This window comes from Geotrypetes seraphini, chromosome 3 (genome assembly GCF_902459505.1).
Source record: "Geotrypetes seraphini chromosome 3, aGeoSer1.1, whole genome shotgun sequence".
In the NCBI taxonomy this organism is placed as follows: domain Eukaryota; kingdom Metazoa; phylum Chordata; class Amphibia; order Gymnophiona; family Dermophiidae; genus Geotrypetes; species Geotrypetes seraphini.
The window spans coordinates 412383572-412410598 of record NC_047086.1 but is presented as its reverse complement, the minus strand read 5'-3'; the positions used below and the strand labels follow the sequence as shown (position 1 = coordinate 412410598).

General features: G+C 46.1%; 1 protein-coding gene and 1 pseudogene across 1 annotated transcript in view; both read left to right on the top strand.

Moving 5' to 3' along the window:
- The window catches only part of PPP2R5D (protein phosphatase 2 regulatory subunit B'delta), a 391698-nt gene extending 365749 nt beyond the window's left edge, over positions 1-25949 (top strand). Inside the window, exon 16 of the mRNA XM_033937705.1 lies at positions 24807-25949. Coding sequence (XP_033793596.1) covers positions 24807-24944 — 138 coding nt within the window. The 3' untranslated portion in view covers positions 24945-25949. The remainder of the gene's footprint in view (positions 1-24806) is intronic.
- Positions 15594-15712, top strand: LOC117358353 (annotated as a pseudogene).
- Positions 25950-27027: the final 1078 nt, after the last annotated feature.

Sequence of the window (27027 nt, the reverse complement as noted above, 5' to 3'; positions counted from 1 at the left end):
CATTCTCTGTTTTAAGTGAAACAATTTTTTATTGAACAAACCAGGAAAAAGAACAAGTACAACAACTTGAGATACAATAGTTCAAGAAATTATACAATAAGGAGCCCCCGATTCCAAGAAAAATTCCACCCAACCCCACACCCACCACCCTACCCCTCTCAACAAAATATAAACCAGGCAAATATAGAAGAAGCCGCCAATAGAGGTCAAGAAGAAAAAGGGTATAAAAGCTGGTTGCAGACACTCTAAAAGACAAAACAGCAACACAAGAACCAAAGAAAGAAGCAAATATCCCAACCCACCGAATGGAGGAGGCTGACCTATGCCAAAATGAAATCATACCATTCAGGGCCCCGGTTTCTGATGAGCCCCAAAGGTCCTCCCCCCCCCCCCCAAGACCCCACTCTCCGAATAAAACACACCAAAGAAATGTAAACTAAAGTAACAAATAGTCCAGCAGTAAAGAAAAAGTAGAGAAAAAGGTGCTGGCGAGTAACGTCAAAAAGTAAATATAAGTTAGCCTGCTTAAGGGAAGAGACCGAGGGAGTCAGTTGAATATCCAAGTAACGGAAGGCCCTGTCCGCCCATTTCAACGGGAAAATCCTGGGCCAAGCATCGCGAACCTCCGGAAGCGTAGGAAGGGCCAAAGATTTATCAAGATTCAGCTGAAAACCAGAAAAGTCTCCATATTCAGCATCACCATCAAGAGAGCCAGCAAGGCTGTAACAGGATGAGTAAGATGGACCAGAAGATCATCCGCAAAGGCTAATAATTTAAATTCCACCGGGCCAATGGCCACCCCACAGACATCGGGATTACGTAAGACATCTCAAACAAAAGGATCTAAGGTAAGCTCAAACAACAGAGGCCAAGTACCCTGCTGAATTTCAAAAGGTTCAGAGAGTAGCCCATTAACCCAGATAGCCGCCAAAAGAGAGGCATAGAGGGCAGAGATAGCATTAAAAAAATCCATCAAATCCATACCTGCGGAGCGTGGCAAACAAAAACATCCAGGAGACCCTATCAAAGGCCTTCTCGGCATCAAAGCTAACCAACAGGGAAGGCACATGACGAGAAGCCACGTATTCCAGAGAGATCAAAATGCGTTGAATATTGCGCACCACCCTATGTTGACGAACAAAGCCTACCTGAGGGCATCATTTAAATTACTGGTACAATCATCCATTTTGTCTATACTGGATTATTGTAATATATCTGGGATCTTACAAAAAGCTTCAAAAGAGATTAAGACTTATACAGAATACGGCGATTCGTCTAATTTTTGGGTTGAAAAAATATGACCATGTTTCCCCATTCTACAGACAGTTACCAGAATATTGTTTAAGTTTGGTTGCACCTGTTTTAAAGTATTGTTTGGTAGAAACATAGAAAAAGACGGCAGATAAGGGCCGCGGCCCATCTAGTCTGCCCACCCCAATGACCCTCCCCTATTTATCTCTGTGCAGAAATCCCATGTGACGATCCCATTTCTTCTTAAAATCAGGCACGCTGCTTGCCTCGATCACCTGAAGTGGAAGTCTATTCCAGCGATCAACCACTCTTTCGGTGAAAAAGTATTTCCTGGTGTCGCCGTGCAATTTCCCGCCCCTGATTTTCCATGGATGTCCTCTTGTCGCTGTCGGACCTTTGAAAAAGAAGATATCTTCTTCTACCTCGATACGGCCCTTGAACGTCTCGATCATGTCTCCCCTCTCTCTGCGTTCCTCGAGCGAGTATAGCTGCAATTTGTCAAGCCGTTCTTCATATGGAAGATCCTTGAGTCCCGAGACCATCCGGGTGGCCATTCGCTGGACTGACTCAAGCCTCAGTACATCCTTGCGGTAATGAGGCCTCCAGAATTGTACGCAGTATTCCAGATGAGGCCTCACCATGGATCTATACAATGGCATAATGACTTCAGGCTTGCGGCTGACGAAACTCCTACGTATACATCCTATGATCTGCCTAGCCTTAGATGAAGCCCGCTCCACTTGATTGGCAGTCTTCATGTCTTCACTGATGATTACCCCCAAGTCCCGTTCTGCAACAGTCCTTGCTAGGATCTCGCCATTTAGGGTGTAAGTCTCGCTTTGAGCAACACAGACCTAATAGGAATACTCGAGGGAAACATTTATTTACTTTTTCAACTATTAAGCAATGTCGATACAAGAGATTTTTCGATAAATTGCTCAGTTTTCAGGCAGGTAAAATGAATCAATGGCTAAGAACCATTATTTCTCAAGCTCATTCATATATGTCCTTCAGGAAATTACTAAAAACTGATCTATTCGAAAAATTTGTAAACTGATGTCCCAGATTATTTACTGGTAAATTACATACTGATCTTATAGCTAGTACATTTTTGCCGAATTTTATTGTATTCTAACATATTGTATTTTATTCACCTATTCACCTACTGTATAATTCTAGTTTAACTTTTTAGAATATTGTATTTTATTCATTAACTATATATTTTTAGTATGGTATGTGAACCGCCTAGAACTATGTGGTAGGGCGGTATACAAAAATAAAATTATTATTATTATAAGATGAGGCAAAATCTGGGCCATCCGGTTGGCCAAGATTTTAGCAAAGAATTTCGCTTCAGCATTAAGAAGAGAAATAGGCCGATAGGAGCGGTCCCTTCCAGGCTTCAAAAGTACCACAATGTGAGCACCAAGCAAAGACAATGGTAAAGACCCCTGGGCAACGTAGGTATTAAAGGTGGAAATCAGCACCGGAGTAATTTTCAAGGAGAGCAGTTTATAAAAATTCGGCGCAAAAACCATCAGGGCCTGGTGCCTTCCAAAGTGCACTAGACTGGATCACCGAAGAAACCTCTTCCACCGAGATGGGGGCATTGAGCATCCGTTGATGAAGAGTAGACACTTGAGGCTTAGCAACATTATCGAGATATAGCTCACTTGGCATCTCTGGGCCCCCTGATCGTGCATAAAGGGTCTGATAAAACCGGCAAAAGACCTGCGGAATCGCTTTGTCGGTACAAACCGGGCCCGCCCCCTCCCCTGGAGCATTCGCCGAGGGCCTGAAGTACCTACCAAGTTAGCTAAAAGCCTCCCACCCTTATTACCATGTAGATAAAATTGATGCTTAAAATATTGAAGCGAGTGGGCCGTCCGGGCCTGTACCAACTCATTCAAGGAGGCCTGAGATGCCAACAAAGTACTCTTGCAGGCAGAGGTAGGATGGCATGCATACCACATCTGGTCCGCCGGGACCTGCCGTTCCAAATGCAAAATCTCTATCTCGAGTCCTCTTCTTGAAGCTAGCATAGGCAATAATCTCGCCACACAATACTGCCTTAGCTGCATCCCAGTAAAGCACAGAATCATCCTGATGGGCTGCATGGTGAAACTAAAAGTCCTTCCATTTCCTAAGCAAATGATCAAGAAAGCTGGGATCCTTATATAAAGCCGGAGGGAAACGCCACCGACGAGCGCCACTCCCACCCGCCCCCACACTCAAGGTGCACCAAACAAAAGCATGAAACGCAATACGGACTGATCCCTGCAGCAGTTGTAGAAGAGAAAAGACTAGTAGACAAAAGCCAGTAGTCTATCTGAGATTGAGTGCCATGAGCACGGGATAGGTGAGTGTAATCTCATTCCCCAGGATGGAGAGTGCGCCAAACATCCACCAGATCCAGGGTCGAGCAAAGGTAAGGAATCAATGCGCTCCTATGGACGGGGATTGGACTTGTCAACAGTAGGATCATGAACAAGGTTAAAATCGCCCCCAGACACCCGAGGCAAATCAGGAAAATCACTCAAAGCCTTGAACATAGAGAGAGTGGAGAGGGACAGATTCTTCAAACTTTCGAAAAATAAAAGAACAAGAGGGCATTCAGAAAAGTTGAAAGGGGACAGATTCAAAACGAATGCTAGGAGGTTCTTCTTTACCCAACTTGTGGTGGACACCTGGAATGCGCTTCCAGAGGGCGTAATAGGGCAAAGTACGGTACTGAGGTTCAAGAAAGGATTGGACAATTTCCTGCTGGAAAAGGGGGTAGAAGGGTATAGAAAGAGGATTACTGCACAGGTCCTGGACCTGTTGGGCCGCCGCGTGAGCAGACTGCTGGGCATGATGGACCTCAGGTCTGACCCAGCGGAGGCATTGCTTGTGTTAACAAAGAATGGTAAAAAGCCTTATCATAGACATTCAGTGCATAAATATTACAGAAAAGCAAAGGTGTCTGGTCTAAAAGGATAGAAACTAAGGCAAAACGACCATATAGGTCCGCATACACCTTAGTCACTGTCACAGCCAGGGTTTTTCAAATGAGAATCAAGACTCCATCCTTCCGCCGCAACGCAAAAGCCCCTACCACCCATCCAATCCACCAGCGAGCAAATTTATCATGTTCCTGAGAGGTCAAGTGCGTCTCCTGTAAAAATACAATATCCGCCTTATGATGATTCAAGGTCTGTAATATCTTTTGTCGCTTAACAGGGGAAGTAACCCCATTAACATTTCAAGAAATCAGTTTAACCATGGGAACCCGGACTAGCCAAAAACAGTGATGAAATTGGTAGCAATAAAAAAGGGAAGGAGGGTCTGTCCCAGCCTACGGCCCCCCCCCCCAATGCCACAATCCCAGGAGAGTGGCCTGTAAAAGCACCCACAACCCAATAGAGGGCCCGCAAACCCCAGGATGGCTCTCCCCCAGCCCGGCCCCCAACTCAAAACGAAAAGCAGAACCGAAACAAGCAAATTAAAAAAAAAAAAACCCAGAAAGGAAGAACAACCCCTAACCCCAGAACTACACCCAACCAACCCCAACCCCCAAGAAAGGAATCCCCCCATTCCCCAGAAATACCTCTGTCCCTTGGGACTACCCAGGGTTGCCCAGAGCCCCTCCCAGAGCCCCGCCCTCCCGGACAGAATCCAGAAAGAAATCAGTACATAGATAAACAACAGCATGTACACCACATAAAACCCACTACAATTGGGGCAACAAAGCCCAACAGGATGGGAAGGCATTGACCTCAAAGAAACCCCAACCCACCCCCCCAGCCATACATGCTGAACCCACCAACAACCTCAGCACACCACACGCTGTCACCCGAACCCCACCAAACCCAAGATACAAAAGGTCCTCCACCCTCCCCATACTGTCTCCACAGAGGGTCACCAACTTAGCCAAAAGGACCCCAGCACCAGCCAAACCCCAGCAGACAATGAGCCGATGCACAAAAAGAAACCCCCCTCTACCACCCCCAGCCCAACAAACCAAACCCCAGCCAGCCATTCACCCACACACCCAGCCACACACACAACAGGCAACCCCCCAAAGTACCCAACAAGTGTCCCAATGCCGCAAAGAGGAAAAGGAGCAGGCTACCAAAATCAGTCCAGTAGAATTCTCCAGGCAGCAGCGTCCCAGCACAAGACAGGAACAGCCGGCAATGCAGAACACCAAGGGCACCATGCAGAGATCAAATCGCCCAAAGTAAAGGCTCCCCATCCAGCTTGGGCAAAGAAACAGCAAACTTTAGTAATGGTGGAATCAGGCAGCACCTGCTGGGTCAGAACTGCACGGCAGGCTCTATCAGGCAAATGCCATGAAAAGGTCAAATGGGAGCCGCCATGCCAACAACAAAGTAAAAACAAACCATCACCGAGAACTCAATCCAGGGCCACAGTTAGCAGGCTGAACTGGTGGACGGAATAGCCATCTGAGCCACAAAGCGAGTGGCGTCCGCCAGTTGGTCAAAGAAGTGAGCCTTGCCTTCACAGAAGATCTTTAACTTGGCAGGATACAGCAAGGCAAACTGAACATGCTTACAATGAAGATCTGCACAAAGAGAAGCGTAGGCCCATCACTGGGTGGAGACACACAGTGAGTAATCCTGGAAGCAGAGAACAGTATGATTTTCAAACTTAAGGGACCCCTTCATTCGGATCGCTCGCAGGATTTCCATCTTGTGCACGTAGTTAAGAAGCTTGAAAATTACCACTCGCTTCTCCTTAGGGGCACGTTGGGGCCCAAGCCGGTGGGCACGCTCAATGTGCACCGGGCCCGTCTCGGAGCACAAATCTAGGGTATCCACAATCCAGCGTTCCATGAACCCACGGAGTACAGGCGCCAAAACGGACTCCAGTAAGCCCACCAGCCTTAGGTTGCCATGTCGGGAGCGATTTTCAATATCATCCAACTTATCCTCCAAAGCACAGAGCCTGGTTTGCATCTCTGTCTGCGCTGTGGTCACCTGGGAAACATTGTCTTCCAGGGGGAAACGCGCTGGTAGCATGCGGTAAACTCTCCCATTAAGGATTCCAGGTGCCCATGCCGAGCTCTACGATTGTGGAGATGATGCGGTATATAAACCTAAGGTTTAGTTTAGTTTAGTTTATCCGTGATTGACTGAAGGCGCTGATCTAGGGAGGATTTTATTGCTCCTTTCACCTCCGCGACAACCTCTTCCACCCAGGCTGAACTCACGCTAGGGCTCTCTGGGCCATCACCCTCCGCCATTTTAGGCTCCGCAGTCTTCGCTTTCTCGCGGTCTTTCCGCAGTTTTAGTGGCCATAACCCCAACACAAGTGGAAATCCGAAGAGGTACACGATTCACTACCGCTAAAAAGAAAGTGTAGCGTAAAAGAGTCAAATCCAAGCAGTCCAAATGCCGATGAAGAGAGCGGGGCCCAGGAGCTCGAGACACACGCGTCTGCTCTCTAGCTCTGCATCGTGTGACCCCCAACCATTCTCTGTTTTAAAAGTGTTTCCATTAATTTGCTTACCACAGAAGTCAGACTTACCAGCCTGTAATTCCCTACTTCTTCCTTACTTCCACTTTTGTGGAGAGGGACCACATCTGCCCTTCTCCAGTCCTCCGGTACCACTCCCGACTCTAGAGACTCATTGAAAATGTCAGTCAGTGGAGCCACCAGAACTTCCCTAAGTTCCTTTAGCACCCTCGGATGTACACCATCTGGCCCCATCGCTTTGTCTACCTTTATTTTAGCTACCTCTTCTTGAACACAACCTTCTGAAAATCGATCAGGGTCTACCACTACTCCATCCCTATTCGCATTTGTCTTCTGTGGTCCCGGTCCTGGTGCTTCAGCTGTGAACACAGAACAGAAATATGTATTAAGCAATTCAGCCTTTTCTTTATCAGCTTCATCTTTGAGTCTCACAATGCCACTTTTGCACTTCTTCCTATCACTAATATATCTAAAAAAATGTCTTGTCTCCCCGTTTTGCCATGTCAGCTATTTTCTTCAATTTGAATTTTTGCTTTCCTGACTACATGACCAGCCTCTTAACTTTTCCAGATATTTTTGCCTGTCTTCCTCTTTCTGTAATCTTACGGGGGAAGTCACTGCTTGCCCTGTATTGGTAGCATGGAATATTGCTACACCTTGGGTTTTGGCCAGGTATTAGTGACCTGTAATGGCCATTATGAGAATGGGTTACTGGGCTTGATGAACCATTGGTCTGACCCAGTAAGGCTATTCTTATGTTCTTACCTTCTCAGCTACTACTTTTGAGAATCAAAGCGGCCTTCTTTTCCTCTAACTTTTACTTACTTGCCTCACAAAAAGGTTTGTCGCCCTTACAATCGCTCCTTTCAGTTTTGCCTACTACATTTCCACTCTTTCCAGACGTTCCCACCCAGACAATTCCTTGACATAATCCCCCATCCGAACAAAGTTAGTTCTTCTAAAGTCTAGAATCTTTGCTTTTGAATGAGCCCTCTCTATACCCATCTTAACATTAAACCGTACCATGCAGTGATCACTGGATGCCAGATGATCACCCACTGTAACATCAGAAACACTTTCCCTGTTTGTAAGCACTGAAGCCCAAATTCTGTAACAAGCACCTAATGTTAAGCACCTATCTTGGAGGCGCCCATCTAGATAGGTGCCTATCTAAATTGAATAAGCACAATCAAGCTTTTTAATCAGCAATAATTGAAATTTGGCGCCTATCAAGAAAGAGTGATTCTGTAACAAGGCGCCTCTAAAAATTTAGGTGGCCTTCAAAAAAATAGGCACTATGCATATTAGGTGTGGACGTGACTATGTGTTAGGCGCTTTGTTACAGAATCGCTGCTCTTAAACGCTCGCATGGCCGCCTAACTTTTAGTTGTGCTTAGAGTGGGCCTATTTATTGGGCGCCTCCAAAATAGATGCCGCTCAGCGCGATTCACTAAACAGCACCCAACTGTACTTGAATCACACTGAACAGTGCCTATATCAGCACTTCTTATATAATTTACCCCTAAATCCAGTATTACCACATCCTGCGTGGATTTCATTACCAACTGCTGGAACCGTAGAGAATCCAGGATCTCCCTACTTCTAGAAGACCTTGCAATAGGGATACCCCAATCAACATCCAGCATGTTGAAATCACCTATTAGCAAAACCTCCCCTTTTTTTAATATATTCTGAATGTCTGCTATTAAATCTCTATCCACTTCTTCTGTCTGTGAAGGAGGCCTGTATATCACACCAATTTTTGCTTCCAACACAGTCTTCTTTCCAAGATCTCTCTTCGCTTTTCTTATTAGCGCCTTGCATTTGACTTGCCATTCCTTGTGTTGTTTACAGTTATTTTCATTTGGATCCTTCCACTTTCTGAAGGATTCTCTTTTAGCTCTAAAAGCTTCCTTCACATCACTTGTTAACCATGCTAGCTGCCATTTGTTCTTCCTTCTTCCTTTTTTAATACATGGAATATGCCTAGTCTGGGCTTCCAGGATGGAATTTATAAATAACATCTATGCCTGATGTATATTTTTAACCTTTGCAGCTACATGTTTAAGTTTCTTTTTTGCCATTCTCCTCATGTTATCATAGTTTAAAGTTAAGTGCTGTTGTATTGGATTTCCTGTATAAACCTATTCCAGGGTTAACGGTATCCTCTCTGAATCGTCAAAGGTAACCAGTGGAGTGCCACAGGGCTCGGTCTTGGGCCCAATCCTCTTTAACATATTCATAGGAGACCTGACTCAGAGGCTTCAAGGTAAAATAACATTATTCGCCGATGACGCCAAACTATGCAACATAGTAGATAAAAGCACTTTGTCCGACAGTATGACGCAGGACCTACTCTTACTGGAACATTGGTCCTCAACTTGGCAACTAAGCTTCAGTGCTAAAAAATGTAAGGTCATGCACCTTAGCAGCAGAAATCTGTGCAGAACTTACACCCTAAATGGGGAGACCTTAGCTAGGACTACAGCAGAACGTGATTGAGGCCAGCAGCGTGCCTGATTTTAAGGCCAAATGGGATCGGCACATGGGATCTATTCACAGGGCAAAGGTAGGGGAGGGACATTAGGGTGGGCAGACTAGATGGGCCGTGGCCCTTATCTGCCGTCTATTTCTATGTTTCTATGTTTCTATGATCTAGGAGTGATCATAAGTGAAGATATGAAAACTGCCAATCAAGTGGAGAAGGCTTCTTCCAAGGCTAGACAAATGTTGGGTTGTATCCGCAGAAGTTTCGTCAGCCGGAAGCCTGAAGTCATAATGCCGTTGTACAGATCCATGGTGAGACTTCATCTGGAATACAGTGTGCAATTTTGGAGGCCACATTACCAAAAAGATGTGATGCGAGTAGAGTCGGTTCAACGAATGGCCACCAGGATGGTCTCGGGACTCAAGGATCTCCCATACGAGGAAAGGCTGAGTAAATTGCAGCTATACTCACTTGAGGAACGTAGAGAGAGAGGAGACATGATTGAGACGTTTAAATATATCACGGGCCGTATCGAGGTGAAAGATGATATCTTCTTTCATAAAGGACCCACGGCCACAAGAGGGCATCCATTGAAAATCAAAGGTGGGAATCTTCATGGTGATACCAGGAAGTATTTCTTCACCAAAAGGGTGGTTGATCATTGGAATGAACTTCCACTGCAGGTGATTGAGGCCAGCAGCGTGCCAGATTTTAAGAAAATATGGGATAGCATGTGGGCTCTCTTGGGGGGTGAAGTTAGGGGGTGGGTCATTAGAGTGGGCAGACTTGAGGGGCCGAGGCCTTTTCTGCCGTAATTTTCTATGTTTCTATGTTATGATCACTGTTATCAAGTGGCCCCAACACCATTACCTCCCTCACCAATTCATGTGCTCCTCTAAGAACTAGATCTAGAATTGCTTCACCTCTTTTCGATTCCTGAACCAACTGCTCCATAAAGCAATCCTTGATTTCATCAAGGAATTTTATCTCCCTAGCATACTCAGGATAGTTGAAATCACTCATTATTACTCTCTAAAGTTTGCGGATGATACAAAGTTATTCAGAGTAGTGAAGACACAGGGGGATTGTGAAGATCTACAAAGTGACATAATCAAGCTCGAGAAATGGGCAGCGACATGGCAAATGAGGTTCAACGTGGATAAGTGCAAAATGATGCATGTCGGTAACAAAAATCTCATGCACGAATACAGGATGTCCGGGGCAGTACTTGGAGAGACCTCCCAGGAAAGAGACTTGGGAGTTCTGATCGACAAGTCGATGAAGCCATCTGCACAATGTGCTGCGGTGGCAAAAAGGGCAAGCAGAATGCTAGGAATGATAAAGAAAGGGATCACAAACAGATCAGAGGTTATCATGCCGTTGTACCAGGCCATGGTGCGTCCTCATCTGGAGTGCTGCGACCAGCACTGGTCGTCATACATGAAGAAAGACACGGTACTACTCGAAAGGGTCCAAAGAAGAGCGACTAAAATGGATAAGGGGCTGGAGGAGTTGCCTTACAGTGAGAGATTAAGAAACTGGCCCTTCAAAATACTGAAGGGAATAGACTTAGTAGATAAAGACAGACTGTTCACACTCTCCAAGGTAGGGAGAACGCGAGGGCACTCTCTAAAGTTAAAAGGGGATAGATTCCGTACAAACGTAAGGAAGTTCTTCTTCACACAGAGTGGTGGAGAGCTGGAACGCTCTTCAGGAGTCTATTGTAGAGGAAAACACCCTCCAGGGTTTCAAGACTAAGCTGGACAAGTTCCTGCTAAACTGGGACGTACACAGGTGAGGCTGGACTCATTTTAGAGCACTGGTCTTTGACCTGGGGGCCGCCACTTGAGAGGACTGCTGGGCACGATGGACCACTGGTCTGACCCAGCAGCGGCAATTCTTATGTTCTTATGTGTTACCCAATTTTTTTGCCTCCTTAATTTCTGATAACATTTCAGCATCTCTCCGTTCATTCTGGTCAGGCGATCGGTACTACACTCCTATCACTATCCTTTTCCCCCTTACAAACAGAATTTCTGCCCATAGGGATTTCAAGGTGTTTTTCTGCTCCTGTAGAATTCTTAGTCCATCCAATTGAAGGCCCTCCTTAACATATAACACTATGCCTCCACTGACTCGATCCACCCTATCAATGTCATTCCAAGTGGATAAAATGAATACTTGGCTAAGTGAAACAATCTCAAAGTTTATATCCTACCAATCTTTTAGGAAATTGGTAAAGACCTATCTTTTTGATAAATTTGCCACCTCATAATTTTCTTATGTATCCCCTCACTTCCTGCTATTTTATAAACATTTTTCTATTTCTTGTTATTTGTATTTCTCTGGCTGTCTATTGTGAACTGCTTAGAACTTGTCATGGTATTGGGGTATATAAAAAAATAAATAAAAATAAAATAAAAGTGACCCATTGGTTCTCTTCCTTCTGCCAGGTTTCAGAGATGCCTATTATATCTATCTTTTCATTTAGTGCAATATATTCTAACTCTCCCATCTTGTTTCTTAGGCTTCTAGCATTTACATACAGACATTTCAAACAATGTTTGTCATATCTATTTACAATTTGCTCAGCAGTTGGCATAGATAATTTGCAATCTTTAAAATTAGCCTGCTCTAAATTTAAGGAAACCTGTTCTACCTGTATTGCAATCTCACTATCAGGATGCACTGTCTTCTCTTTTATGATGATATCTTTTAAAGATACCTTTTTCCTTAGCAAAGCAGCAGATGAATCCAGAGACCAATGGGATAGCTCACTTCTACCAGCAGGTGGAGATAGAGAAACTGATTAACAGGTGTACAAGTACTTATTTGCTGGCACTCCTCCTGTCTCATCAGTATTCTCTATCTCCAAGCAGGTGGAAGTCGCTATTCAACTAGCTCCTGGATTCTGGCTGTGGCTGGAACTTTATTACCTCCTGTTGAGATTTTCTCTTCAGTGAGACTGCCATTCTGTTTCTCCTGTTGAGCTTTTTCTCTTCAGTGAGACAGGGGTGTCCGGCTAATCGGTGCCGGCTTTAGAGGTTACACTTGGGCCCCCCCTTGTCCCTGCCTCACCCTCCCTCCAATGATAGAGGGTCTGCCCTGGTCCCTATTTTTCTTCTTTCCCATTAAAAAAAAAAAAGGGGGCCTACACAGCTGACTTTTTGCTCTGCTCGTGCTAGGCTGCAGGTGTTGCCGGCGTCTTCCGGCACTATCCAGTAGATTGTGAGTATGTGTTTTATTCTACTGGTCTCTGAACTTTGTGGTTGTGTAAGAGCTATGGCAGTTTTGTTTTGTGGTGGAATATGTTATGGTATCAGCTTGCTTCATTGAGGTAGGTGGCCTCTGTATTCCTGCGCATAACTAAGGAGCGCTTCTTTTTCTTACCCTAGCGCTTGTGCTGTGGGGTTGGTAGTTTCTGGGACATTGTTTCTTGATACTGCCATGGCCCGTGGGTAAATGTAACTGTGTGGCTCTCGATATGGCCGCAAATTGTGAGGACGGCTCCGGGTGTGTATCTGTAATGGAGCTGAATCGTTCTATAGCGCAGGTGGTGCGAGCTTGTGCTCCCCTACTGTTGGGAGCCATGCGCCTTTTCCCCTTTCCTCCCCGAGGTGTGTTATGCATTTTTTATACGCTTCGGCTATGGGCTCCGAGTCCGGTGTGAGCGGCAATGTTATAGGAGCCGGCCTATTTTGGCGCGAAACAGTCCGAGTTTGGGTCGCCAGCACTGCAATACTCGGGGAGTGATTCTGGGCGGCTGCCGTTCTCAGCGCGGGCCTCGCCGTCTGCTTTGCGGAGCGATGTGCTGCGGTTTTTGCTATGAGCTCCCGGTCTGTTTTGTACAGCGCTATTGGGGGAGCCAGCCGGTTTTGATTCTGGCAGGAAAGTGCCCGCGCTTGGGCCCCCAGCGCCGCGGGGTTCATTGACTCATGTCCTACAGCTAACTTAAGCGTGTACCGCGGCTTATTTTTGTTTGAATTCAGCTGTGCCCCGTATTGCAGTGCTCCATTTGCTGTGGTGTTTGTCCACATGCTTCTCTTAACAAGAAAAAAAAAAAAAAAAGAATAGGCAACTGGTTGTTATTGGGGGCTGTCCATTTATATCCCTAGGCACGTCCACATTAAGTTTCTGCCCTGAGTTTGGCTGCCTACGCTGGGTTTTGCTGCCTTAGGGGTTAGCGAACAGCAAGGTGGAGTAGGTGTCAAGGGCGTGCCAGTGTATCATTCGTGTGGTTCATTTCTTCACTCGGGGTTCCGATAACGTGCGGCGATGTTGGAGGTTTCCTTAGGCCTTCTGCCTGGGTGCTGCGTCCGCCGGCTTGGGCTCTAGACTGGTTTCTGCGGGGTAGTTGCAGGAATTCCGAGTTGAGGGTCGCTCTTGAGGCCTGATGATTCTTTTTTTCTTGCTGTGGGCCAGCTTGTCTGTGAAAACCTGGTGGCGCAAGGGTTGTGTGCTGGGTTAGTAACAAGGAGCTGAGGTTCAAGCCCCAGCTAAGGAGTAGAGCTGATATGGCTCCAAAAGAAGAGGCGAAGGTTCAAGTCTATTTAAAAAAAAAAAAAAAAAAAAGCTAGACGGCCTTCCGCTCTAGAAGCATGGTCTAGTGGCGGCTGATCCCTAAGGGCAAGATCCTCTGCTTGCGAGGTCGTAGGGTAGCTGGCACTGTATGCCCAATGAATTCTCCCCTTACGCTCTCTTTTGGAGTGGAAACCTGGTCTATTTTCGGCCAGGTACAGCTCGTTTCTCTGGAGAGGCGTATGCTGCTTCTGGATTACGCCTGGTGCGCCTTGTCTTTCCTTTGCTTGCGTACAGCCCAGGCAGGTTGCTGAATGTCCTCATGCTCCCTTTCACATCGCAAGACGGTGTTCTTTTTCCAGGTTGACAGTTTTTTCATGAAGGAGTAGTCGCCTTACTGTCAGGTCAGGGAGCTGTGAACTTTTTTCAGGATGCTTGTACCTTTGCATCCTCCTCACGTTTCCAGAGTCTCTCTGTTTTGCATTTCTCTTTGAAGTGTGGCTGGTCCTCGGGACAGTTCTTGTAGTTCTTAGGGTACCACTTATTAGTGGGTGGCCAAGATGGGGGCTTTGGGCAGGCTGGATTCCATTCGGCTGCATTAGTTTCTCAGGGTTACCCATTTCTGCAGTCAAACGGGGAAGATATTTACATTTTCTCTATGGACTCTGAGTCAGCACTAGGTTGGCCTGCCTCTCTTGGAGCAGCGCTTTCGGTTTGGGCACATTCCATTTCACCTACCCAGGGGGTCGTTGGCACTGCCAGGCGATTTGTCTGATTTATGCGTGACTGCCTGCTTGATTCGGACGACTTCCAGTCGAGTCTTTTGACTGACACGAAGCGGGTGGTGTCTTTTCCTCAATTCTTTACATGCGCATCTTCATATTTGCAGTGCTCTTTTTTCCTATACTAGTTATAGGTATATCGGGTTGATGCTGTTATTCTTATAGGGGAGACTTGTTTTTCTTTCCAGAGCCTTGAGTGTGGAGTCTCGATCTCAGATTGGCGTTCTTCGCTTACTATGGCTAAGAGTATGGGATTCTGTTCAGGTTTTAGCATCCATATTGCTGACCCCTCTGGGAACCTCGGCTTGCTTTCCCTTCTAACGCTCAGCAGCCGCTTTTATTCCAGTGGTTCTCGGTATCTCTGGGCTCCTATTAGTTGCTAGGCTTCTCCTGCATAGCTTTGTATGATTTGGGGGCTCAGAAAGATTGTCTTTCCAGGGCATGCCTCGGTCTTTCCTGGACTAGCTTATGACCACCGACTATTCCGGACTGTCGGGTTGGGGGGCTCGGTGGCTTCCATCCTCAGCTTCAGGAGTCTGGTCTTCAGAGGCGACTAAGTTCTGGTTCCTTCTTCTACTCTTGAGCATGGTCAGGCTTCCTTTCTGGAGCTTCAGACCATTCTTCCGGAATGCCGCTGAGGGCCCTTTCAGTCAGTATTATGATGGGGGTGTTTCTCTGCAGCTTGGGCAGTAGGTGATGTACTCAGTTGCCAGGTACAGTGGTTGTTCTACTTCGATGGGTGGACCCTCATCTTTCTATTCGGTTGACCGATCATTTTTCAGGACAGGAAAAGAGTTTGGTTAGTCTTTCTCTCTGTGAAATCTGAGCATAACCCATTTATTGGATGTTACTGTGTACAGCACTGCGTACGCTCTAGAAGTGTAGACGTTAGTTATAGTGATATCTTCTACATCCTGGTTATTGGGAATTTTGGCTCAGGTGTTCCACTTTTTTTGTGGTGGAAATAAGATCTCCTGGAACTTGACCTCATGGCCTCGTCTCACAATTCCATGCTTCCTAGCTTCTTAGGCGGGCACAGGAAGTGGGAGTTAAAGGGGGTAACAGTGTGGCTTCTTTCTTACAGCCATACCACCCTGAATGTGCCCGATCCCGTCTGGTCTCAGAAGCCAACCAGGATAGGGCCTGTTTAGTACCTGGATGGGTGACCACCTGGGAATACCAGGTGCTGTAGGCTTTAAAAAAAAACAACAACAAAAAAAAAAAAAAAAAAAAACTCCTCTGGTTTCTCTTTTTCACTGTTTTCCCCTGGCTGATGATAGCTTGGATTTGCCATCTCAAGCTCGCTTTAGGGGCACAGTATTGGTACAATCTCTGGCTTGGCTACGCCATCCTTGCTATGTGGATCTGTTGAGCCTTTCGACAGCCGGACTGAGAAGTTTCCTTTGATCTCCGACTTTGCTCTCCTTGATTGAGATCAACATGGATATTCATACTACTTTGGTATTACGACTTAGCTTTTGAGCAGTCTTGACTGGCGTGTCACGGTAATGCGAAGCAGGTTGTTTCTTCTCTTATCCAGGCGCTACAGACGTCTTCTCCTGTGGCTTCTGCTTCCTTTTGGAGGTGTTTCCTTTCTTGAATACTTCTCAGCAGTTGCACCCTTCCTGAGTTCCTTTTTAGCACAGGTATATTGCCGATGGCATAGCGTTCAATTCCCTTCAGCTTCAATTACCATTCTTGGCTTGTTACAGGAACTAGGTATATGGCCCTTCGCTGACTTCTCAGCTTCCTGTAGTTCAGTTCCTGAACAGAAGGCGGTATATTCATGCGCCTCTTAGAAAGCCCGGTTTGGTGTAATTCATTCACGTACTTCTTCTAAGTTCCGATGGCTTCATTTTAGCCTTGTCCTTTGGGGCTCTAAAGAGCTGTGCGGTTGACCATGGGATTCCTTGTGGTCATGGCTTCAGCTTTGCAGTGGCGATGTTGCAGGCCTTGTTCAACGGGGATTCCTATTCCTTATTTCCGTCATATGGGGTGTCAGTTCGGATGGTACCACTATTTCTTTCTAGGGGGGGTCATCCTTTCTTTTACATCATGCTCGCTTTTCCTTCCTTCTTCCTGGAAGGAGATCGTGGAAGCAGTACTTTTATTCACTGCATTTTTTGAAACGTATGTAGCGTTCTCCGCGAGATCGGTTTCTAACAACTGTTAGTGGTTTATATCTCCTTTTTGGGATTCTTCAAGAGACGCCTCAGGCATATGGCGGCGTCCGATGCCTACCTCGCTCAATGGTCCAGGAGGACATTCTTTATACTTGCCTGCTGGCAGGGGAGCGGGTGGCGATTGAACTTCATGACCATTCCGCTGGAGCGATGGCTGCTTCTTGGGCTCGGCCCAGAGGGTTTTTTGCCTTGGAGGAGATTTGTCTCACGGCTAACTGGTCTTCCGAGAGTACCTTCTCTCCGCGTCTCTGCATGGATGTGCGGGCACATGCGATAGGGTTTTTTTGATGCTTCGGTCGTTGCGAAGGCGGCGTTTGCTTCCCACCCAAATTAAGGATTGCTTTGCTACATCCCATTGGTCTCTGGATTCATCTGCTGCTTTGCTAAGGAAGGTAAAATTATGTTCTTACCTGTTAATTTTCTTTCCTTTAGAAGCAGCAGATGAATCCAGAGCCCCACCCTTTCTGATATCTGGTTGTCAGTTTTTCGTGTACAGCTTTTAGTGATTGGGTGTTGTTCATGATTGTATTCTGTATCGTTGCTGTTCGCGAGGTGTTCTGGGAAAGAAGTTTTTTACATGCTATACCTACTGATGGTTAAATGTGCTTGGGCAAGGAGCTATACTGATGAGACAGGAGGAGTGCCAGCAAATAAGTACACCTGTTAATCAGTTTCTCTATCTCCACCTGCTGGTAGAAGTGAGCTATCCCATTGGTCTCTGGATTCATCTGCTGCTTCTAAAGGAAAGAAAATTAACAGGTAAGAACATAATTTTACCTTTAGTACTATGCTCTTTTGAGCGTCTGTTGGCCTTCTCTCAGTTTCTAATTTAAAAGCTGCTCTATCTCTTTTTTAAATGTTGATGCCAGCAGCCTGGATCCACCCTGGTTAAGGTGGAGCCCATCTTTGCGGAATAGGCTCCCCATTCCCCAGTATGTCGCCCAGTTCCTAACAAATCTAAAACCCTTCTCCCTGCATCATCCATGCATTGAGACTCTGGAGCTCTGCCTTTCTTTTGGGATCTGTGCATGGAACAAGGAGCACTTTTGAAAATGCTACCCTGGAGGTTCTGGATTTTAACTTTCTACCTAAGAGTCTAAATTTGGCTTCGAGAACCTCCCTACTGCATTTCCCTATGTCATTTGTACCCACATGTACCAAGACAGCAGGTTCTTCCCCAGCACTGTGTAAAATCTTATCTAAGTGACGTGTGAGGTCCGCCACCTTCGCACAAGGCAGGGAAGTAACCAAGCGATCCTCACGTCTACCAGTTATCAAGCTATCTACATGCTTAATGATCAAATCTCCCACTTTAACAGCTGTCCTAACCATTCCCTCTTGGGCAGAAGCCCCTGGAGACACATCCTTGGTGCAAGAGGACATTGCATCCCCTGGTAGGCAGGTCCTGGCTATAGGGTTGCCTCCTACTTCACCAGGGTGATGCTTTCCTATATGAAAACCTCCCTCCTCTGAGGCAGCACAGAGGCTACCAGACTGGATGGGACTTTTCTACAACGTCTCTGTAGGTCTTCTCTATGTACCTCTCTGTCTCCCTTAGCTCCTCCGTCTGCTACTCTAGCCTCAAGAGATTGGACCCATTCCCTGAGTGCTAGGAGCTCTTTATACTGCGCACATACATAAGACCTCTCACCAACTGGAAGATATCAAACATGTGACACTCAGTGCAAAAGACTGGATAGCCCCCATCTTGCTACTGGACTGCTGCCTGCATCTTAATATTGGTGATTTCTTTCTTAAGTTACTATGAGAATGGGAATATGTATTCTAAGTTCTTCTAAGATTGCTAGTTACATGTTAGGTTAGGTTATGGTAATGTTTAATTTTTATTATTATTTTGCAATGTTGTAATTGGTAGGTTACCTTCTAGGGATTTCTCAGACAATTTCTTATTGCTAGCTAATTATGTTTGTAGCCTTCTAATTGGTTCAAGGAACTATAAATCTGAGATCAAGCCAGGGGAGCTTGGGCAGGAGTTAAACATTAAACAAAACTTTCCTCAACTGCTATATGTGTCCTGTGCTCCGAAATGCAAACTAAAATACTAATCTAGACCAGTGTGTTGCAAACTGTGTGCCACCGTAGATTCCAGGTATGCCCCGACAAGACACGAGCAAGGAGGAGACTGCTTATAGAACATGCCTGTCATGGCGAGAGACACTCTCCTCCTCTCTCCGCACCTCCCCTCCTCCAGGATTCCCCACCAAAGTGACAGGTTCAGGGTCGTGGCCAGATGGGCCTCTGCGCATGCGCAGGATGTCATCATTTCGACATCCACACACTTCTGGGTGCTCTCTGCCCGGGGCACTGGGTTTAGTGTACCTTCCGGCCGAAAAGTTTGCAGGACACTGATCTAGACTAAAACACTTTTTATATATAAACTCTCAGAGACTCTAAAGGCTACACTATTGACTAAACTGACTTTGCTGAAAAAGCAGAGTACTGAACTAAAAAAGAGGACAATGAAATAACCTCCTGAATGCCAGCAGGTAAGATATTCCAATGGAGATTTTCTTTCCCTTAGCAGAACCTCTCTCAGCTCCTGCTCAGGATCCTGCTGTGTTGTGCAAGCTTAAATTCAGACAACCCGTCTTCATTGATAAATTGCTCATTCCACACGCTCCCTCAAGAATTCTTAGATCTTCATACCAAAATTGACTCTTTGTCCCCTCTTTTTCCACACACGTCGTACAACTTCATATGCTGTAACTGCCCCCCCCCGCCCCCTATCTGGAACTCCCTACCCTCCCAATATAGATAAATCCAAAGGAGCTTTAAAAAGCTTCTTATATAGAGATGCTTTCAAAACATTGATTCTGTTATCTTCCTGGACTCTGTAAAGACAGTTTTTGAATCATTTTTCCTTCCCTTTTGTCTTTCCCTTCTATGTTTCTTTTAGAGAATGACACGGGGGAAAAATTTGTCCCCGTCACTGCACTGTCCCTGGCCCACCGTCCCCTTCACCGCCCCGTCACTGCCATCCCATTCACCACCCCGTCACTGTCCCCGCAGCATCCATACAAGCCTCAGTACTGCAATATTTAGCTTATTCCTTCCTTATAAATCAAAGTTCTGGCTGCTGAACTGGAGAAAGAGATGTTCAGCTGGCAGGGCTTTGTTTATAAATTTTATCAACACAACTAATATACTACTTTATCCTGAAGCAAAAAAAAAAAAAAAAAATAGAATTTTTTTTTTCTACCTTAGTTGTCTGTTTTCTGCTTTCCTCATCTTCTCATTCAATTCTTCCATCCACTATCTCTCTTCTCTCTGCGTCTTCCATTTGCTCTGTTACTGTACCTCTCCCTTTCTCCCCCCTCCAAATTGGTCTGGCACCCATCTTCTTCCCTCCACTTCCCCCACAGTCTGGCATCTCTGTCGTCTTCCCTGCCAGCATCTTCTCCCCACTCTCTCTTCCCCATTTCCCTTCAGCGTCCTCTCCCACTCTGTCTTCCCCATGTCCTTTCAGCGTCCTCCCTACTCTGTCTTCCCCATGTCCTTTCAGCGTCCTTCTCCCCACTCTCTCTTTCCCATTTCCCTTCAGCATCTTCTCCCCACTCTCTGTTCTCCATTTCTCTTCAGCGTCTTCTCCCAATCTCTCTGCCTTATTTCCCTTCAGCGTCCTTCTCCCCACTCGGTCTTCCCCATGTGCTTTCAGCGTCCTTCTACCCCCGTCTTTCCCATATCCTTTCAGCGTCCTTCTCCTCACTGTCTTTCCCATATGCTTTCAGCGTCCTTCTCCCCACTCTGTCTTCCCCATGTCCTTTCAGTGTCCTTCTCCCCACTCTGTTTTACCAATTTCTCTTCAGCATCTTTTCCTCTCCACCCCACCTTTACTCCCTCTCTCCCTCCCTGCCCCTTACCTTCATGGCGCTTTCACCCCCCCCCCCCTGCAGTGAGAACACCTCTTAGCCGGTTCGACAAACCTCCCTGCCCTTTACCTGTGGCCGGCAATGTCTAAACTGCCTTCTTACAGCAGCCGGAGTGTTGAAGTTGCATATGGCTGCTGGAAAGATCGTCTCTGATGCAACTTCCAGTTGCGTCAGAGATGACCTTAATGGCAGCCACATGCAGCTTCGACGCTCCGGCTGCTGTAAGAAGGCAGTTTAGACATTGCGGCCACGAAGGTAAGGGGCAGAGAGGGAGTAGGAAGCGCTTTAAACTCGGCAGTGGCAGTAAGGAGGGCGGCAGCAAGGAGGGAGGGAGCGCGATAGGTGACCATGCGCGTTCCCTCCCTTAACTGCGGCGACAAGGCCATTCACCGCTCCATGGGGCGGTGAATGGCCTTGTCCTCATAGCCACGGTGAACACAGGTTTTTCCTCACCGTTTTGGTGGGTTACCCGCAGCTAGCCGCGGGTAACAGCCACCGTGTCATTCTCTAGTTTCTTTCTTTGACTGCATATATTGTAGTTCATCCCTTTTCCTCTTGTTTCTTGTACATCTGTTTTGTACAAGAAACAAGTTTGGTTAGTTTGGCTTTGTTAATTATTTTAAATTTGTATTTCTCCCCCTCTTAAAATTAATGTATATCGCTTAGATTTGTGATAGGCGATTAATCAAATTTTTAATAAACCTTGAAACCTTTGGGTACCGGATTACGGGGGGCGCTCATAAATCGAGCCATGCTCGGTTTCCGAGGCACCGATTTTGCAAATGTTTTGCTCGTCTTGCAAAACACTCGTAAACCGAGATACCACTGTACTTAAATTTAGCTCATTTTTAGTTGAGAGAGTGACACGGACAATTTTTTTTTTCCCCATTCCTGCAAGCTCTGTACTCTACACAAACCTCAAACACTAACCCCGTTTTACTAAGGTGCGCTATGCGTTTTGGCGCATGCTAACGTGGCCATAGACTATACATGCATGCGTTAGTGTTTAGTGCATGCTAAAATGCTTAGCATACATTTTGTAAAAGGGGAGTCTTAGTGTTTGGGGCTTGTGCAGTTAAGGCAGAACTTACAGGAATGGGTCGGAGACAAGGACAGTGACAACACTCGCTGGGACAGGACGGGGAAATTGAGTTCATGTGGGGACAGGGAGAAACTTGTCAAAGCCAGAAAACTCATTTGATTTTGTAACCAAACTCAAAGATTTATAGAACATGCACATGCTTGGTTACAGGTGAGCTGCAAGGGCTGCAAAATAACAGAAAAATCAAACATTCTTTAACAACTCTCCATAGATCTTACAGATGGGTTATCTCGTCATGACTAGCAAGTGGAGACATAGACAAAACTTTGGAATAGTACATAATAGGTGACTTCCTCCTTAGTCTATCGGTCTTCTGTCTCCAGCAGGTATGAGTGAATTGTAACTTATTTCCCTTGGTAGGGCTGTTGGAATTTGTATAGGGCTCCTTGTCCCCTTTTTGGTGCCGGATTGAGCTTGGGTGGGCCTTGTTTGGGGGTTGTCTGACTTCGGGGGGAGGGGGGGGTGTCAACCCGACAGGTCTCATGCTGGGTCCCTTCTACCTCCCTAACTTGCCCCAAATTCAAGTAAGGCATAGAAACATAGAAAAAAAGCGGCAGAAAAGGGCTATAGCCCACCAAGTCTGCCCATTCCAAGTATCCCTCCCCCCTGAGTTTACTCCCTTAACGATCCCACATGAGTATCCCATTTTCTCTTAAAATCCGTCACGCTGCTGGCCTCTATCACCTGGAGTGGGAGTCTGTTCCAATGATCCACCACTCTTTCGGTGAAGAAGTACTTCCTGGAGTCGCCATGAAACTTCCCTCCCCTGACTTTCATACTGCTTTGAGAGCCAGTGAAGTCTGTTCTGTGAAGAAAAAATAAATAAATTCTGAGGCAGTGCTGGTTTGAAGGGTTTCTTTCCCTTTAAATTTAATCTAATTTACTGTTTTTCAACTGTCACTTTTTTTTTCTTAGTTGTGTTGTGTTAAGAGCAATGAGCACTTTTCAAGGGGAAAAAGTACTCGGTTTGCTCCAGAAGCGAGTTGACAGCAGGGAAGCCTAGCGTGGGATGAACACAGGATTTAGAATCAGAAATAATATTAAAAATTGAACTAAGGCCAGTACTGGGCAGACTTGCACAGTCTGTGTCTGTATATGGCCATTTGGTGGAGGATGGGCTGGGGAGGGCTTCAATGGATGGGAGGGTATAGATGGGCTGGAGTAGGTTTTAATGGAGATTTCGGCAGTTGGAACCCAAGCACAGAACTGGGTAGAGCTGTGGATTCTTGCCCAGAAATAGCTAAGAAGAAAAAATTAAAAAATTTAAATTGAATCAGGTTGGGCAGACTGGATGGACCATTCGGGACTTTATCTGCCATCATCTACTATGTTACTATGTATTTCAGCACCACTGTAAAGGTGCAGATCTTTTGGCTGCAATAGTTTTGGCCACAATGACATTTTGGACTCTGGTATCCAAAAGTCCTACCCCTCACCCCATGCACTGACTTCCAGTACTCAAGAGCAGGGCTCATTGCTGCTATTGGGGGTCCTTTAGCAAAAGGGAAATGTGGGCTGCCCCAAATAGTGCCTGTCAGAAAGAGTGGTTCTTAAGGAAGCCTGTTGTGTCCTCCCTCACAGGAAACTGCCTAGGGCAACCCAAATTTCCCTTCTGCTTAAGGACCCCTGACTGCAGCAACAAAAGTGGTACATCAATGGCTCCCCCTTTCATACCTTGAGAAATCTATTGAAAAGAAGATCACAACCACAGGGAATTCTCAATATATTAGGCACAGGCACAGTCCAAGCCCCAAGTCTAGGTCCAGGTCCTAAGATCATGAGCAAATCTGAGATGAGGCAAATAGCTCAGCACTGATCTGTGTGCCTACCATTCCTAAGAAGCTGATAGTCCTGTGGTACATTCCAGATGTTCTCAGGACACGCCCCATTCCTTGCAGAAAGAACTGAAAAAAGGATGCCATTAGGATGGACTTTGAGCCTATGATGACAGGAGGATTGATGAATGAGGCTTCCACTGCCAGCAGTCCCTTCTCAATCTATCTTGGAGGTAGCATGGGATATCCACTGCAAATTTTGCATTGAGTACTTTGAGAACTAAAAGGGGATGTCGACATGGGTCGAGGATGGGTTGGGGAGGGCTTTGATTGCTGGGATGGTTTAGATGGGTTGGAGTGAGCTTTGACAGAGACTTCAGTAGATGAATCCTAAGCTCAGTACTTGGCTTTGGGTTCTAGCCCAGAAATAGTTAAGAAAAAATAAAATTTTAATTAAATCGGTAATTTAAAGAGAGGGTAAGGTAAGGCAGACTGGATGGACCATTTGGGTCTTTATCTGCAGTCATTTACTATGTTACTATGGGAGACAAGAAGAAGGCAACCATTCTCAATCAAAAAGGAACCCAGTGTAGCTGACACGGAACAAGCCATCCATGTCTCCTTGGTGCTGCCCCAAGTGGTACCTGAGTGGAAGGATACTTATTCAGAACGCTTGTTCTGTCCTACCTCACAGGAACCATCAGCCCACATTTCCCTTCTGCTCAAGGACCCCCAGCTGCAGTACCAGTCAGTGCATTGAGGGTGTGGGGGAGAGGACTTTTGGATGCCAGCAGGCAAACTTCCAGCCTGGCCAAAATGCTGACACCAGATCAGCAGTGGCCAAAAGTCTTGCTTTGCTCTTGCCAGTCTTCCAAGTTTATTTAAGATTTGTTATTTCGCTTATCAAACTTCTAAGCGGAGTACATAGTTATAAAATTGGGGGTTATATTGACAAATAGTAGGATGGGGGTAGAACTCTATCAGTGACTAGGACAGAAGGACAATAGGGAGGGTCCTGTCTGTATGAGAATCTAGAGATAAAGAGTTATAAATCAATGGAGCCTTTAAATAGGAATGGCTTTAACTTTGATTTAAAGCAGTCAAGTGAAGATTCTTCTCTTATATGGATTGGTATAGAGTTCCAGTTATCCAGCGAGTTGTGTCATAGTTTATGTGGTGCAGTGAGGGAATTGACAGCTCCAAGCCTTTTCGGCTCCCAGTCCTTTCCTCCGCATATGTTCTTGTAGTGCCCGTTTTCACCTTTCTTGCTTGCAGGGGGAGGGATTCGTTGGGCAGTCTGTCACTTTTCTTCTTACCAATATTGCTTTCCTCTCTTCAGATACTGAAAGACCCCAAGAAGGAAAAGACTCTCCTGCGTCGCAAGTCTGAGCTGCCCCAGGATGTGTACACTATAAAGGCCCTGGAGGCCCACAAGAGAGCAGAGGAATATCTGACCGCCAGCCAAGAAGCCCTCTGACGTAGCTTGGATCCAACCTGCAGTGACAATGAATAGACTTAGACCAGGCTAGGGAAGGAGCTTCAATCAGTGCGTAGTGTCAGCTTTCAGGTTTATTTTGTCTTCTCTCTCCTCCTTGTTTCTTATTGCTAATTCCTTTAGGTTTATTTTATTTTTGATTGTGCTTAAATCTGAAACATAGTGCATAGCTTCCTAACCTTTACCCTGGCACCGTCCCCAGGAAGAGACAGATTGCACGCCCCTTTACCCTATGGAGGGATGGACGGCACCTCATCTTGTCCTGGCACTGCCCCCTGGAGAAATGAATTGCAAGCAAGGGATGGACAGCGCCTCCTTTTGTCCCAGCATCATCCCCAGGGAGAGATGGATTGCTCTTTGCTTTGCCCTGGCACTGTCCCCATGGAGGGATAGACTCTGCTTCATTTTACCCCAACACTGTTCCCAGGGAGGGACAGATTGCACCTCGCTTTACCCAGGCACAGTCCCTAGACAGGGATGGACTGCTCCTCGTTTATCCAGGCATTGTTCTTGGGGGGAGCGGAGTGGGCATGAACTTTACCTCACCTTATCAAGGCAAGTATAGATGGCACCTCATTTATCCCAGCAGTGCATAGACATTCCCACCCTCTATCTGGGTATCACTCCTGGATAGGGCTAGGCTGTGCTTCATGCTGTGGATATACAGTACCTCACTTTATTCAGGCATCATTCCTGAGTGGTAGGATGTGCCTTAATCCTGAATAACATTCCCAGTGCAACCTAGTCTGGTCTTTAGGCCCTGGATATTAGGCTAGAATTAGTAACCTTTGTTTTATCCCAGGCTAAGACCTAGAAAGTGTAGTCGGCATCGCATTGTATCACGGCATCATTTCCAAGGGGAATGTCATGTGTGACAATATATCCCAGCTCCATATCCATGCCCTGGCATAATACTGATATCATTCCTGGGGGACATAATCTGTGCTCTTGCTTGTTGACCCCCCCCCCCCCAAAAAAAAAAAAAAATACTACATTCTTGCACTATTTTATCATGACTTTTTTCTGTGAAAGCTGTTTCTGATAAATGGGATGGAACGAGGTAGCTGTTTGTCCTATTTCAAGGTAGCTACAAAACAGGTGTGCAATGCTTCTGTCATAGGTTTGTAGCTCAGTGTTTGGACAGCAGAGAGTCAATCCTCACTTATGTTCAATGTGGCCAGCAATACTTTACGAAGCCTGACTGGACACTATGAAGATTTTACTGTGTCAGAGAATTGCAGTCTGCACTGGTGGACGACAACCATTAATAATGACAACAGAGTATAGTAAGCTTTGGACATGAAATACTACATGTAAATTATGCTGCAAAGATTAAATAAACATAAACATCCAAGTGATTGATCTCATCCAATGGAAACGAGGCTTTGTCACATTTCCTGAGCAGCCTTTTCTAGCCAAATTTACTGCTTAGGTTTACTCAGGCATTTTTAATATTTCCACTGTCTAGGATTTTTTTTATACTATACAACATTGGTGGCTCCATCTCAGGCAGTCTTTTCACAATTGTTTAATTGGATAAGTGTCACATAAGCAGGCGAGATGCCAGAAGATGTCCATAGCGAACTATCAAAAGGCTTAAATAAGATATCTAGAGCTAAACCATGATGCCACCAGTTGTAACAAATGCTTGAAGGTATCACCTAAAGCAGAGGTTCCCAACATGCAGTACGCATACCCCAGGGGGGTCTCTTGCCCTCCTTCCTCTGTACCCCGCCTGCCCTCCCAGGTGACTAGCATCCTTTTTCTGTCCTCCAGCAGAAGCCCTCAGTGTTTTAACTTACCTGTAGCAGTGCCGGTAGTGTCAGTGCAGCAATTCACTTAGGCAGCCCTGGGGCCTTTGCTGGGCCACGGCTCATCCCTGCTACAACTTCTTCTTTCCTCAGAGCCTGGGCAACCTAGCAAAGGCCCCAATTTAATTGCTGCGCTGATGCTACTAGTGCTGCGGCAGGCAAGTCAAAACACTGAGCTGCTGCCACTGCTTGTCTGGGCAGGTGTAGCTGCTGTTGCCACTGGTTGGAGTTGGAATGGAGAGCTGCTGCTGGTA